This window comes from Chrysoperla carnea, chromosome 3, assembly GCF_905475395.1.
Source record: "Chrysoperla carnea chromosome 3, inChrCarn1.1, whole genome shotgun sequence".
In the NCBI taxonomy this organism is placed as follows: Eukaryota; Metazoa; Arthropoda; class Insecta; order Neuroptera; family Chrysopidae; genus Chrysoperla; species Chrysoperla carnea.
In genome coordinates this window covers 69,499,186-69,515,444 of record NC_058339.1, presented here as the reverse complement: position 1 = coordinate 69,515,444, position 16,259 = coordinate 69,499,186, and the positions used below count along the sequence as shown (strand labels likewise).

General features: G+C 30.7%; 2 protein-coding genes across 2 annotated transcripts in view; one reads left to right on the top strand and one right to left on the bottom strand.

Annotated features, from left to right (window-relative positions):
* LOC123294520 overlaps window positions 1–16,259 on the top strand; it is a 194,874-nt gene that overhangs the window by 18,893 nt on the left and 159,722 nt on the right. The gene's annotated exons all lie outside the window — the stretch shown is intronic.
* On the bottom strand, window positions 5,431–9,832 carry LOC123294642 (kinesin-like protein Klp68D). Its single transcript, XM_044875737.1, has 4 exons — window positions 9,785–9,832; window positions 8,508–8,722; window positions 8,111–8,362; window positions 5,431–7,405 (listed from the first exon to the last, which is right to left on the bottom strand). The coding sequence occupies exons 1-4, from the start codon at window positions 9,830–9,832 to the stop codon at window positions 5,626–5,628; spliced, it is 2,295 nt and encodes a 764-aa protein (XP_044731672.1). The 3' UTR covers window positions 5,431–5,625.

Genomic DNA, 16,259 nt, shown 5'->3' with positions numbered 1-16,259 from the left:
TCTGCAGTCAGTCATACCTGGCATGTACAATTTTTATGACACATATACAAGTTTTTATTATAAATGAATATTTTTCATTTCCTTGGTGCATTGCATCATATGGTAATAGTTCTTACCTCTATGCAAATCATATTGTGGTAAATATGTGATAGAGTAATTCTCTTTTGGATGTAATGCGGCCAAACTTAAAATGATCCAAGTTGAATTTAAAGGATCAATTATGTCTGGAGATCATATTATCCCAGATATTAACAGATAAGGTGAGGTAAGCCTATTATATCACGAGGGACAAACTTAGGCAATAGGGCTCATTGTGATACCATAAACCATATTTGTGTTTTAAAACCTTTTCCGCTGATAATTTCTGCTCCTCAATTATTTTTAGATGCTGAATACACCTCCTTCATGCATATACATGCATGGTGCACCAGCCCACTACAACTATTAATTTAGTTTGTTGAAATTTGAAGGTGGGAATTTAACCCGCTACCCTAGGTTTACCGTACGGAATTGGTTACGCCTTAACCAATTGAGCGAGATATGAATAAGAACAGCCATCCATTTCCAAACATATGTTGTACATACTTTATGAGAAAAGTGTCGTTATTATTTTTATTATTTATATTCTTTTTATTTAGGTTTTTTAAAATTACCCAAACTATTGTGTAGGGTCTGGTTATGAAAATACAAGTTACCAAAATATGAAAAGTGTCCATTGTCCGACATTTTGAAAATACAGTTTTCTGCAATTTTCATTTTGTAGAAATACAGAGCTTTAACTCAGTGATGTTCCTAATCTAATAACAAAAAAAAACGGTTATTCGACCAATTGGAGCTTCGTAAATTGATTAAAAAAAAATTATATTACTCGCTAATGTCAGTTTATTTAAACAAAATAGTGCATTGAATTTTACATGTCTTGGTTTCCTGTATATTGCTTTGGCCCGAAAAGTAGACAGGCTAGACTGAAGATAGTTTTGTAGTTACAGAGTGAGAGATAAAATGAAAAAGACACCTTATTAGTGCACCAAAAAGAGTGAACACATTGAGTCCCCAAATATTAATATTCACTTTTCATAGTTGCTTTAAAGTTTTGTTGAAAATGATAGTATTTCTTAAATAAATTTGCGGTTATTATGCGTATAAATTTTATTAATAGAGATTTTACACGTGCGTTCTTCGTTAAAAAATCTTTGTACACAGAGGACCTGATAGAGGCACCTGTCTTAAGTCATTTATATAGCAAACTAACATACAGAACACATCTAGTAACTATAACAGTGATGGGTCTTATCGAATAACATATATGTTTGTTTTCCGTAGCCAGGAGGTACCTTTCAAACAAATTTATTTCTTACACGTATAACGTATAGGTTATGTCCTGGATATACATTTTATTATATTTTACACTTTCGTAATAATATTGGTCAACAGTGTAATAAAACAAATTGCTTATTTTAATACAAAGATATATATTAGCTTCTGGTAGTTACGGAAGTTTAAGGTTTAAGGGAGTATAAGGAGGTTTCTAATTAGTCATATATAATTCATATATTAAGCCTGGCTAAAAGTATAATGATGTAGAATGAAGAATATAAAATAGTTCGTAAAAAAAATGTCTGTCTTGTATTGTTATAAATAAAATGTATCGTAAACAAGTTTTATGGAAAAAATCTATTGGCCTGAAATTATTATGCAAATTTAAGTATTTATCAAAAATCTTCGAAACTATTCAACAATAACTAACAAGGGAAATTTACAAAATTTATAAAAAAACCCTGTGAAATTTTTCGGCTACGGAACCCTAAACTCGTATTTGAAATGTGTCTAAGAACACTCTCCATTAAATTACCTTTTTTCTTAGAGCCTTCTCCAAACTGAACCGATATTGAGGATCATCGCCTATTTTTTAGTTGTTTCGAGTATGGAACCTTAAACTCGCACTTGAACCATAGCTAAGAACACTCCCCATTAAGTTACCTTTCCAACGAAATAAAAAAAATCCAAATCGGTTTATCCATTTAGGCGCTAGGATGAAACAGAACTTACATAGCGGTCAAACTTATGACACCCCTTTATTTGGTTCAGGGGTTAAAAATAGAATTGTTATCGAGATAAATTTGTTGTCTCCATTTTCAATAAAACTCATTATATATGGTAATTTTGAACCCGAAATACAAAAACACAAAAAATGAGATATTATCAGAACAAGCATAAAAATAGAAAGAAAAATCGATTTAGGGCAATTTAAAGGAAAAAAATCGTGAAAATCTTAATAATTTTTTAACAAAATATTAAAGGTAATTATTACCTAAAACACATCTTTAGAATTTTTATGAATTTCTAATAGATCAGAATAAAATAAATTATACTGAAAATTGAAAAATGGTCAGAGAGTGAAATGCAAGTGAGCGATTTATCAAACACATCGAATGCCTTTTGCCGAAATCGAAATAAATTCTATAGGGAAAAATTTTGAGATTTCGTCTTTTTTTCGTCTCGTTTATTGGAGAAATAATACTTTATCATGATTGGTTGGCGTGTCACGGTTGGTTTATCCACCACAAAAAGGCTGATACAATCAAAAAATGAATTCAGGATGAACTACTACCTTAAAGTGAAAGCAACAAAAGGTTAATACTTTGTAGTTGCCATATTCTATATAAATAACATGTATCTAATAAAAAGTAATAAATAGTAGTGTACTATGTACCAATACTAAATAGTAATGGGTTGTAGGTAACTGTAACACAATAACTTCATATGACACTGTAACATTACAATAGCACAGCCATAACATTATTAATACAGAGTGTTCATTTCAAAACTGTCCACCCTTAATAGCTCTTGACCTGATGTGATTATTGTTTTGAGTGAAAACAAGTCGATTTTAGATATCGACGGGGAAGTTCAAAAATGTAACCCAGAGAATTTTATTTCACACCTAGAATAGGCATAAAGTCTATTCAACTATGATAAAAAAATGAAATCGATCGATTGGTTCTTAAGATAGACTACAGAGAAGATCGATGGTATAAATTCCATCATCTGGGTAGTCTTTCTTAAGAACCAATTAGTTGATTTCATTTTTGTTTATCATAGTTGAAAAGAAAATTGTATGCCCTTTCAAATAACGTATTACAAGATAAGGAGTACTATATGAAATTTCAAAGTTGATAGGCTCATTTTTTAAGTTCCCTGTCGATATCTAAATCGACGTGTTTTCTTAAGGGTGGATACTTTTGAAATGAACACACTGTATATACCTTAAATACATTTTACTGTTCATATTTGTGTTATTTGACCTCCTTGTTTTATTAAATATTATTTATTGTTTTAAACTAAAACTAAATCAATGCATTATAACAAGCCATGCAAAATATTAGAGGTAAATGGCAAATGTTACGGGAACCAGGAGCGTAATTATACCCATGTTGCTGTGTGATTAAAACAAACAATAGACATTGTAGAGTTGGATCGAAATTGAACCTGATGTTTTTGACTATATGAGCTTTAATATATATTTTCAAAATAATTTATGAAATTGATTTTCAATTATTCCATTGTTAGTAACAAACCCACATTAGTGCAAATATTGGTTTCACTTTATTCAAACATGAATCAGTGTAGCATTAATAATATTACATTTCGTTATAATATCAACAAGGTAATAATATTCTATCGATTATCCGTTTGGTAAACACTAATACTATACACATGCACTTTGCAGTAAATGAAAACTACACTTAAAATTAAATTTTCTAATCAATGATATTCAAATGGTTTTAATGTGGAATTTACTAGGTATTACTAACAATAAGCTTGGAAAGTTTTATTTTTTAGTCCAGATGCCCAGCATCATATATTATTCTTAACCCAATAGGTTTTTAACTCACAGAAATTCTTGAGGGACGCTTTCTTTCACGTGTCTCGGAAATTTTCTAGTCAAGTGGGTCGGCAAACTTCAATATATCGGATCAACTTTTTTGGAATTCCATTGAGAAAATGTTTATAAATAAAGAATCTAAAAAATGTTTTGTCAGAAAGGGAGTAAAAGTGGGTGTAAATTGTCCGACAACTTGAAAATAAAGTTTTCTGTAATTTTCATGTTATTGAACTACAGACCTTAAATTCAGTGATGTTCCATATCAAATAACAAAAAAACCGTTATTCGAGCAATTGGAGCTTGGTCGTGTGATTAAAAATCTCATTTTCTAGAGGCGCTCAGAGATTTATCAGTGAAAATATTTCTGAAGAGCACCGGGCCTTACTTAGCTTACTTAGTTTAGTAGATTGTATCTGTAATTTGCATTACGGTCATACAATTGTTGAAATTCAATTATCAGCTAAAATATTTTTTTTTAAATCAAAAACTAACTTAAACAAAAGTTGCAGAGTTTGATGGGGGACATCATGTTCTAGCATCAGATTGGACCTAGTTCTTCAGGTTTTTTTAATTGCCAATTTTGATCCAAAACGTTAAGAAATGGAATAACACTTTAAATTAGTAAGTTGATCCTCATACAAAAACCAACAATTTTTGTCTAAAACATTTTTTCGAAAAACGTTAGCTTTCGGAGGAAATACGACTTAAAAATATGTCATTATTGCATTTAATCGAAAGAAAATATTCTTAAAGTTTCTCGATAATTGTAGGTCAAAGTCATGGGCACAGGCTAATGTCCTCTATTGCCCTTGACAACTTTTGGCTTTAGCATTTTTCCGTAGTTAGTGTGTTTTCTATCGATTAAATGCAATAGTGACATATTTTCCAGTCGCATTTCCTCCGAAAGCTTAAACAAAAATTTTTTTTATGAGGATCGAACTTTCTAATTTTAAGTGTTATTCTATCTCTTAGCGTTTAGGATCTAAATTGGCTATTAAAGTATCCCGAAGAACTAGGACCAATCTGATGTCAGAACAAGTTTTCTCCCATCAAAATTTGTAACTTTTGTTTAAGTAATTTTTTGATTGGTTAACTACAAAACGAGATATTTAGGTGTAAAGATTCAAATGGTGCACCCTGAATATGATTTATCCTAAAAGAGACTCCGTGCTAGAACGACTTTCACTAGGTCAAAAATAATCACTTATTGACCTTTTCGACCGTCAAAAGTTAAGATTTTCTCCGACCAATAATTAAACGAATTTATTCTAGGCGTTTTGTTTTTGCTACAATTTAGTTAATTATTAACTAATCGATATCGCTGCAACATCCATATCGCTGCAAATATGTATCTTTTTTTGTGGCATTCAGCTGTAAAATCCAAATAATATTACGAATTCATTTTTGACCAAAATTTTAATTATTACAAATTACAACGTTTTGATAAAACTATATATGACAAACATTTTTTAAATATATTTTCAAATATCATCAGTATTTGGATTTTATTTTAGAAATTTTTAACGCCATGTCCAATTCATTAATCTATCAAAAATAATTCTATCCTCTATTAAAACAATTCCGCAGCTTTTTAAAAGGAAAAAAATTTGCGTGGATTGTTTTAGTTTCCCTTGTAAACGCTAAAAATCTCATTCTTAAATGAGAATAGAAATATTTCTAATCATAAAAATTGTTCTTCAATAAAATCGAAGCACTGAGATATTCGAAAATATATCGTATTATTTTTTACTATATTTATTATAGGCAAAGCTAGGTGTTGTGCATGCTGGTATTACAAATGGCACTGTTTTTGCGCTGCGCATTTGTAAAGCACGTTGCGTTTCTTTTTTCATTGCCAAGTTTCTAGCAATTGTATCCATTTGTGCCTGAGTACGAGCTGAATCTGTACCCAACGGACAATCTACTCCATGCACACCGTCACCAATATTAATAACATCATCTTCTTGACACATTGCCACATTTAAAATATGTCGATATGTGGATGGAACATTCGAAGGTTGATATTTGACAGTGGTTTTTTCTGGTAAATCTAAACTCAAATTTATAATATTTTCACTTTTATATCGATACGGACAACTACTTGTTTTCATTTTGGACAAAGCGTAGTTAGTGATTGGTCGATCGTATTCAGGTCGAACAGAAGGTCGACACGTACGTCGTTCGAACATTCCACGTTTTAGTACCCAACTATCAGTGTTGGTATCGAAATGAATTTTGTTAGTTGTTTCACATCTTGCTTCATCTGATATAAAATTTTCAATTATCAATGTTTTTAATTTTAGTTCCTTATTTAACGCTTCTGTTAGCACTTCAATTTCACGCTGTTCTTCATTGGTTTTTTCTCGCAAGTCAAGTATTTGCTCTTGTAAGTCCTTAATTATCGCTGCCATTTCGTTAATTTTCTGTGACTTACTATCAAATTCTTGCTGTAAACTAGAATACGCCTCATGTAGTTCAACTTTTGTATCAGATTCTTGTTCTAAAACATATTGCATTTCAGTTTCACGAGTTTTTTGCTCTTCTATTTTTAATAATTGCTCGGCTAATTTTTGTTCGTTTATATCAATAACTTCCAATGCATGACCTCCTTTAACCAATTGACTTTCTAGTTCTTCTAATCGCATTGCCAATTCGTCAGTTTTTTGTCGTTCTAAATATAAACGTTCCATTAGTTCTGTATCTTCCTCATCATCGATTTCATCTTCTAAATCAGCTTCACTGCCTGAATCACTACTTCTATCGGTTTCGTATGAATCAGAATTTGTTATGTGGTCCTCACTTCTAGCGGAATTTCTATGAACTTTAATAACTTTATGAATTACAATTACTTGTTTTTCTTCTAAGCGACGTTGTTCAATTAGTTCCTTCAAACGTTTAATTTCATCTCTATATTCACGCAATTTCGCATCTTTCGGATCTTCATTCTTAAATGGAGTATTTTTGATTGCTTTGGCTCGATGAGCATACCGTAACGTTGTCAAAGATTCCTCATAGTTGTAATTTGATGGACCAATATTAGCAATCATCACAGTTTTCGAATTACCGCCAAGCGAGTTTTGTAATAATCGTGTTAACTTCGAATCACGGTACGGAATATGTGAGGAATGCTCAGCTAAAGCGGAAATTACATTACCTAATGCAGATAGTGCCCGATTTATCTTACTCGCTTCTTTTAAACGATCGGAGCATGCACCGGTCTTTGATTGTCTCTCACTGCCAGCTAAATCAATTAAATTTAATTTGCCAACTCGGACATTCTCGTATTCTTGGTCAGTGTTACACATTTCTATGGTTACGGAAAATATTGCGTGGGATCTTGAACTACGATCATTCATTTTGGTACCTCCTATAGTACGATTACGATTACCAATTGCCATTACTTGTGCCATTTCTTCGGCTGTTTTGCATGTTACCGTATGTAAGTTGGGTATAACAATTCCTCGACCACAATATTCTCGTATTTCAAGTTTGGATGTATGATCTCTTTTTAATAGATCTCTGGAAAGAAGCAAAGGAAAAAAATTACTTGAATTCAAATCGATTCAATTCATGTATTTCCTATTTAAATACTCATAATAGTTAACTTAGAAAACTGTTGAAATGAATTAGGTTTGTCCTTTTGCTATGAAATATTTAGCGGCGTAAAAACAACTCCTTTAATCACAAGCACGCCATTTCGAACCAACTTAATGGCTTTACTTTTGTGGTATGAGTATTACAAATATTACCAAAAAAGACGAAAAATCGTTTAGTATTTTATCATATTCTTAGTGTTTTGAAACGGTTCAACGTCGAAAAAAGGTTTTGGACAAAATTTGTAGCTAATCTTTTACAATTTTCATAATAAATGTAAATACGTTTGGAGGCAAAGAAAACAAGATATTCTCAAAAAAAAACTGAATTTTTACGACCTTTGACCTTGAATATCTAAGGACGCTAATACGTGGTAATATGTGACTTTTGAAGACAACATTTGTACAATCAAAATAAAGGTTTGTACAAATATTCAGCTTATTTCGTTTGATTACGAGGTTGACCCATTTTTTGACTAAGATGAGTGTAGTGTAACTACGCGACTATGACGAACTATTTCCAGAGCGAACAATTAAATCGCGCCATAAGACCAGCACGATGTTTGTTAAAAACAAACTTTAAATGTTTGGGAAAAGTGCGGGATTTTTAAAATTACAGAACATTTCTTACTTAATTTCTTCCAAATAAATTTCTAAATAACTAACAGATACTAAGAATTGCATATTTGATGTACGATTAATATAGTCCCATATTTGTCCAAATGTTTTTGGTATAATTCCTTTATTTTCTTTCGATCCTTCCATTGTGTATGTTTTTCCAGTTCCGGTTTGTCCATACGCAAAAACACATCCATTAAAACCTTCCAGCACCGATTCCACAAGTGGCCGAATACTTGTATTGTAAACATCGTCTTGAGTTGAACTAAACAAACGTGCAGAAAATTTTGATTTCAATAAATTTTCTATTTAGCAAAACTTCACTCCCTCGTCTAAGTACGTGTGTTCGTATGGTGGTGTAATGGACACTCTCAACTTGGTTCGTCGAGCAAGTTTTAGAAATAACTTACTTTGCATCGTAAACAACATCAAAAGTAAATGTTTTTTGATCCGAATACGTATCAACCTCTTTTGGATTAGTAATTTCAACAATTCCATGCACTGGATACATTACAACAACATTAAAATTATCATTTAATTTTTCCTTTATCGACATGGGTCGACATCTCACGACAACTTGAACAGCTTCATTTAAAGAATTATGCCGTTTCTTCTTCGCCGATGCCTACAAAAGTAGAATGTATCTTTTTTAATATTTAATTTTCTTTTGCATTTGTGATAATTTTGCCGGCGTGGGATAGCAGGTAATCGATAAATTATGTTAGAAATTATCTTCGTCTAAAGTTGATATTCTCTCAGGTGGCAATAATTGCTGGTAAACAAACACCCACTATAATTCCGTTTATCTGAATTGAGTAGTAACATATCGACTTGTGGTTTGCGTTATCAACTTAAATGTTGGACGAGATAAGTTACAAAATCGAAAAAGTTTTTGCAAAATTTCAAGCCGATATTTTTTTGTTTTTTTTTTTAAGACGCAAAAAATTCGTATTTACGACCAAAAAGTTGTATTTTAATTTATTTTTATATGTTCTAAATTTTGAAATTTCTCTGGGAATTTGATTATATTGTCAAATAAGTGTTTTCCATCAAATTTAACACCAATCAAAGCTTTTTTGGTTTTCAATATTTTTACGGTTTTCAAAGCTACTGCAATGGAAATTAATTTTGATTTCTAAAATTTGTTTCGCACAGGTGCCAGTTTTAAAATTTTCAAATGCACTTTCTTACTTTCCTTTACAGCCATCCACTCAAATAGTCAATATAACAGAAAGAAGTACAAAAAGAGAAGGTTTAATAGTGCAAAATCCATAATGAAATACAAAAATTTTTAAAAATCACGTCAAATAAAATAAAACTGTTTAATGGAAATGTTAAAATATACAGCTGTCGTTACCCAAGAAACCATGCATATAGATTATTTAAAAATTAGCCGTTTTCCAGAAATTCGGGTAGTATAGAATTAAGGAACGTGATAAATAAACAGTGGTAAATTTTTGCGCGGCAGAAAATAAGACACTCCGAAATAAATATTTTGTTTTGTAACAGAACATCTCGAATATTTTCTCTTTTTTACGATTGTCGATATTAGACCTATATAAATGGTGCTACTTCACCAAATATTAGTGAAATCGTATTAAATTTCGAAAAGTTGATGAACTACACGGGTAAATCGAGGGTTAATATATAAAATAAAAAATAAATTTCATATATTTTTTAATTATACTTTATGAGATACAACATTCTCTGTGTTAACATCTTTAATATTTTCCATTTTTTTACAATGAATTATTTATGTCACATTTTACATTTGTTACTCATGTCACATGTCACAGGATAAAAAAAAAATGTATATAAATTATTTTGACAGTTCGTGTAAACTGTTTGGTTGATACCATACCAACGCTGCAACGATAAAATATACACTTTTTTTTTTTTATACTGGTAACAAAATTAAAGACATTATTTTCTAGATATTTTTAGTAAAAATTATGACAATAAATTTTATCTCAATTTTATGTTCTTTATATGTTAATTAGTTAACAATTATTTACCACCTCCTCCTTATCAAATTAAATCAAAATTTGGGGTAAAAAGTGACCATTTTAATTGAATGATCCCATAGAATCAGGGAAATCTTTTTAAGGGTTCTGTTCCCTCCTTTTTTCTGCAATCAAGTTTCTTCTTATGATTAAACGAATCTTGTACAAAAACTGGTTCTCATAGATTTTCAATTGCAAAAGGACTAGTCCGCTGGATTAGATAGGAAAATCGCTTTCTGTGAAAATTTTTCTAACCGCCCCCAAAATGTTCTTCGAATAGTTCTGATCAAATTAAATCAAAATTTGGAGTAAAAAGTGACCATTTTAATTGAATGATCCCATAGAATCAGGGAAATCTTTTTAAGGGTTATGCTCCTTCCTTTTTTTCTGCATTGAAGTTTTCGTCGTATGGTTAATCGAATTTTGAACAATCCAAAAACTGGTTCTCATGGATTTTCAATTGTAAAAGGATCAGTCCGCTGGATTAAATAGGAAAATGGCCTTCTGTTAAAATTTTTCTAACCGCCCCAAGATGTTCTTAGGATCGTTCTGATCAAATTAAATCAAAATTTGGAGTAAGAAGTGACCATTTTAGTTGAATGATCCCATAGAATCAAGGAAATCTTTTAAGGGTTATATTCCTCGCTTTTTTTCTGCAATGAAGTTTTCGTCTTATGATTAATCGAAGCTTGAAAAATCAAAAAAATGGTTCTCATAGATTTTCAATTGCAAAAAGACCATCTCGCTGGATTAGATAGGAAAATGGCTTTCTGTGAAAATTTTTTAACCGCCCCCAAAATGTTCTTCGGATTGTTACGATCCGAAACGAGTAATTTTCGAGATACGGGTGATTAAAGCTTCACATATATTATAGTTAGAGTATATGACTACCGTCTTTATAATGATACATCACACAACACACCAACTGACAAGACAACACAACATAATACATACACAAACATTACGCACATACACAGTACACACTGACACATACTGGCTTTAATCGCTCGTACCTCAAAATCTGTTAATTAAAAAATGTTGTGGTCGTGAGGGCTTTTGATCAGAACGGTTCGAAGAACATTTAGGGTGTAGTTAGGAAAATTTACAAAACGCCATTTTCTTATCTAATCGTGCGAAATCTAAACGATTTTCAATCTGAATTTAAAAGTAATATTTAATAATCATTAAATCGAGAAACGGTAATTTCGTGACGTTTTGTAATAAAATTATTTTAATTGTGAACCTTGAGGTAATACACCAGCAGCTCTAATTAAAACTTAGTTCGAAGAAATTTGATTTTGTTTTTGAAACAAAAGAGCCATGATTTGGCATCGACAGGCGAGATGACAAAGATTTATTCTAGACATTACAATAATTGAATTTCTTGAATATTTCGATAAAATTTACATCAAATTTAAACTAATGAAGCGTTAATTTATTATCTTTCATAAGGATATTCTCGCAAATGTAACAAAAAAATTGTTTTTTAACACATATCATCATAACATTTGAAATAAGATTTATTGAAATAAAAAATGCCGAAAGCTATAAAAAGTCGTGACCTTGACCTTATGTTTCATCTACATATTTAACGAATCAAATACCATATTTTTGTAAAGAAAAACCAGTAGAATCACACAAAAATTTTAATGGTATATAAAAACATTACTCATTCCATATAAAATTGAGAATTGATAAACCATGTGTCTCGAAAAAAGTCAATTACAATTTTTTTAATTTTCGCTGCAATGAAGATGATGTCTAAATTTTTTTTATCACTTCAGGTGAAGAATTTTCACTGCAAAGACCGAAAATAGAAGTTGGTTTTTGAAAATCTTTATTATATGCAAACTTTGAACGTTTAAAAGTAAAATAATTAAACAAAGAGGAAGAGAATATAGATGGGCAACAAAGAGGATATAGATAGGTGACGTCATTGCACGGCATTATCTCAGAGATTACATATAAAACTTTGTTTTGCCTGAAAGAGACGAGCAACAATCTTCGTGTGATTATAACTTCTTCGTTTTTTAAACAATGGAGATGTTGACTTTATTTTTTTTATCACTTCAGATGAAAAATTCTCACTTCACGGATAGAAAAGTGAAGTTGGTTTATGAAAATCTTAGAAATATGGAAAGTATGAACGTTTAAACCGTCTAATTAAACAATGAGGAAAATATCAACTAGTGACGTCATTGCAAAGTATCACACGACTATCTTTGAATGTTTTTAGCTTCTTCAATTTTTAATCAATTTTAATATAACTTTCAAATTTTGTTATGGTATCAAGTCTACTTTCACAATTTTATTGGTAATATTGCAAATTCGGTATCAGTAAACTACCCTATTGGTTTGCGATTTAACCTCAATTATTTCGTTTTTGTTTCTTGAGCTTCCTATACCTTAAAATTTTTCGTGTTCTTGCATGTAACACGTAAAATCTGCAGAAAATATCTAGGTTGTAAAAATCGAAAAAAAAAATTCTATTTGTGTACTTTATTGGTTGCGCAAACCAATTTACGATTGTTCTCGAAATTGCAACTATCACATATATCACATTGTTAAGCTGTTCTTTAACTCTTCGTTTACTCTTAAGATGGACGATTTTTTTTGTCACAATTTGTAAGAAATTATTCAATTTTTATAGCATGCAAATGTATGTTTAATCAAAAAAAAATCTTATATTCGAAGTAAAATACATTATACCATTTTTTGATGACATTTTAATGATCGAATTAAAAGTTGTAACGTTCCCAGTTACTCTTGATATGTGCTCGATACGATATTGTAATATCAATGTTGTTCATTCGACGTAAACACAAACAAACATGGTATCTATATTTTCATAGTATTCATAATTGAAATTTTATACAGTTTAGTGTAAAAGATTACCGTTTTGATATATAAAGAGAAATCTGTAAGTCTGTTAGATTATCTAAACTCATCATTGGCAAATTAATTCACTGCCTTGCGCTAAACAGTTCAAGAAACACTCCAAACTTTTCCCACATTAATCTTTTCCTTGATCCCCCTACCCCCGTGTAAAGGTACATAAGATTTCTCGAGCCTCCCCCCTCTTCTTACGTAAGATTCTATTTCGTTTTTATATCCTCCATATATGTAATATGCAAGGTATACTAAGTTTAGTCCCAAGTTTGTAACGCTTAAAAATATTGATGCTATGAACAAAATTTTCCATTTTCGGTTGTCTGTCCGTCTGTCTGCCAACACGATAACTCAAAAACGCAAAAAGAAATCAAGCTGAAATTTTTACAGGAAACTCAGGACGTAAATAGTGAGATCGAGTTCGAAAATGAGCAACATAGATCAATTGGGTCTTGGGTCCATAGGACCCATCTTTTTAGAGATAGAACAAAAGTTTAATTGTAAAAATTGTTCCTTATAAAAAAATAAACAATTTTTGTAAAAAACAGTTTTTCGTAAACATCACTGTTTTACCCGTGAGGGCGCTAATTAGGCGTAAATTATATAGTATGTATTATGTAGGGATATCAGTTATATGTGTGTGACATGTATGTATGTGTAATGTGATAGAGTAATCAACACTGTCTTTGCATGGTATTTCAACAATTAACTCAGTCAATTGTTTGTTTTCACTTGTTAATAATATAATAGTGTTGTTAGAAAAGTATCAGATACGCTAAACCTCGCAGTTTATTATTTATAAAATGAAAAATGGATAAAAATGAACACATTTGAGACTTTAAAATTTTAAGTGTCAATTATAGATTGAAGGAAACCATTCGCAGCCGAATAGGAACTAGATTTCTAATATTAAATTTCCACTTACAAAGGATGACGTAAGAATGGGTTAAACCTCCTCCCCTTAAATAAGGGTATGTATTTTTTAACCCCCCTCCCTCCCTCGTCGAAAATCATTCTGTGTGAATATCAAGAAAAAATCGTATACAATTTAAAAATGCTTTTTCTTTTTGATTTCGCTAAAATGCTCTTTGCCATGTTCACAAGATCTCGGAAAACATAATCAATCACTATTCTTCACTATTATCCATCGCTTCGGTTCACGGTTTTGGTGGACACGATTGAATTTCCAAACAGAATATCTATGATAGGGTGTTTGAGAATAGATTTCGCTTTAATATTTCACTTAGTAAGCTGCTAGAAAATAGATGCTGTCTATGACAAGTCAAATTTCAACAGAAATAAGACTACGAACGTGTCAAAAGTTTAAATAATTTATTTTTTTTATTTCACTCATTATCAAAATATAAATAAACAATTCAATCATAGCGATGCATAAATTTGACTTGTCATAGACAGCTTCTATTTTCTACCACTAGACAGCGCTAGAATCAGTTCCCATGGCGAATAGATTGTTCAAGTTATCAAATATTAAATTTTCAATTCAAACAATAAATTTGTATTTTTTCAGTATGAAAAAATTTTTTTTTATACTATGATTCCGAATGTTAGTTGTTCTTATACATATATTCAATACTCCCCCAAGTGATGTATTAGAGATAGAAAAATAGCTTCTGCTCATTTGAATATATATTTCAATTTGCATATAAATACTTGAACATATCAACGCAGTCTCAAATCATCATCAAACTGTGCATAAGGATACTGTTACACGATAAGTTTAATACGCTATCCAATAGCGTTTGTCTACGGATAAATGTGAACGTAACAGTGACATTAGACGTAATATTCTAGACGCTGGCAGGAGTTCTATGGATATCGAGAAGTTGAATCGAGATATAGATCATTTACTGATAAATAAACGCATGGAAATGCGAATTACAGAGAACTAACCGAGTATAAAAGTCTGAAACAATGAAAAAACGATTCTACAGATCAAAACTTGGGAATTTATTTATACAGAATGTTCGATTCACATTTAGGTATATAAATATCACGAGTATGACAGAATACATGCGTTATGCAATAAATCTAGGTGAGAGATATGCATTGAGATAGTTGTAAGAAACTTGGAGAGTGGGAGTTTCTTAGTTGAATAGATGAACTACAACAGATAAGCCACGATACAAGTCAATCTTAAGAATACTATTGCACCTAATTAGCACACCCGTGGGTAAACAGTGATGTTTACAAAACAAAATTTCAAACAAAAATTGTTAATTTTTTTGTAAGGATCATTTTTTATATTTAAACTTTTGTTTTATCTCTAACGGTTTACAAGATGGGTCCCGCGGACCCAAGACCCACTTGACCTATATTGTTCATTTACGAACTCGATCTTGGTATCTTTTTTCGTTTTTGAGTTATCGTGTTGACAGACAGACGGACAGACAACCGGAAATGAACTAATTAGGTGATTCTATGAACACCTATACCAAAACTTTTTTCGTAGCATCAATATTTTTAAGCGTTACAAACTTGGGACTAAACTTAATATACTATGTATATTTCATATATACATGGTATATAAATCATCCATCTTAAAATGACCGAAGAAAAGTCATTTTTATACCAAACCATGAAAAATCAATTATACAAATCAAATAAAAAATATATCATGACTATTTTTTGAATAAATTTTTACTAGATATGAACCATACCGTATGTTTTTTGACCTGTAGAATCGATTTTTGATCGTTTCAGAATCATTTTTTCGGTCGGTTTTCGGGTAACAAAAAGGCCTACAGAATTTATACCCGCCCCTGCACTATAAAGCAAAATAATATACAACAGTAGAAGTAATATATTAATATTTCTTTGCTTACTCAATCGATATAGAAATGCAGGTTTGTTTTACCTCCAACTTTTAATACTGTCTCTTTGAATAAGAAACCAACTGGAAATTAGGTCATTAATGTTATATACACGATGTAACAAAATAGTACGTTAACAAAATAGTATGTTGATATTCTAGTAATGCAATTTTCATGTAATGAAAAATATACGTAATCTTTTTTTACCGAGATGATATATTTCTGTAAAAGGATGGTAGAATTGCATAAGCAGTCTAAAAACATGGAGGAGTAGTATTCAATATATATTAAAATTGGTGCTTAAATTATTCATTTTTATTTCTATTTATTCGAGCATTTTAATAACAACAACCATATATTGTTAAAGATATATTTTAATATTATAAATAAAGAATATTTGTATAAAATGCTCTTTAACATTTTTCTTCATGGCCTTAAC

Coding starts and splice junctions, on each gene's coding strand:
- LOC123294642 (XM_044875737.1), bottom strand. CDS start 9,832: ATGGAAAATATTAAAGATGTTAACACAGAGAATGTTGTATCTCATAAA. Junction 8,363..8,507: donor GATGTTGTTTACGATGCAAA/GTAAGTTATTTC, acceptor ACGTTTGTTTAG/TTCAACTCAAGACGATGTTT. Junction 7,406..8,110: donor ATTTATTTGGAAGAAATTAA/GTAAGAAATGTT, acceptor GCTTCTTTCCAG/AGATCTATTAAAAAGAGATC.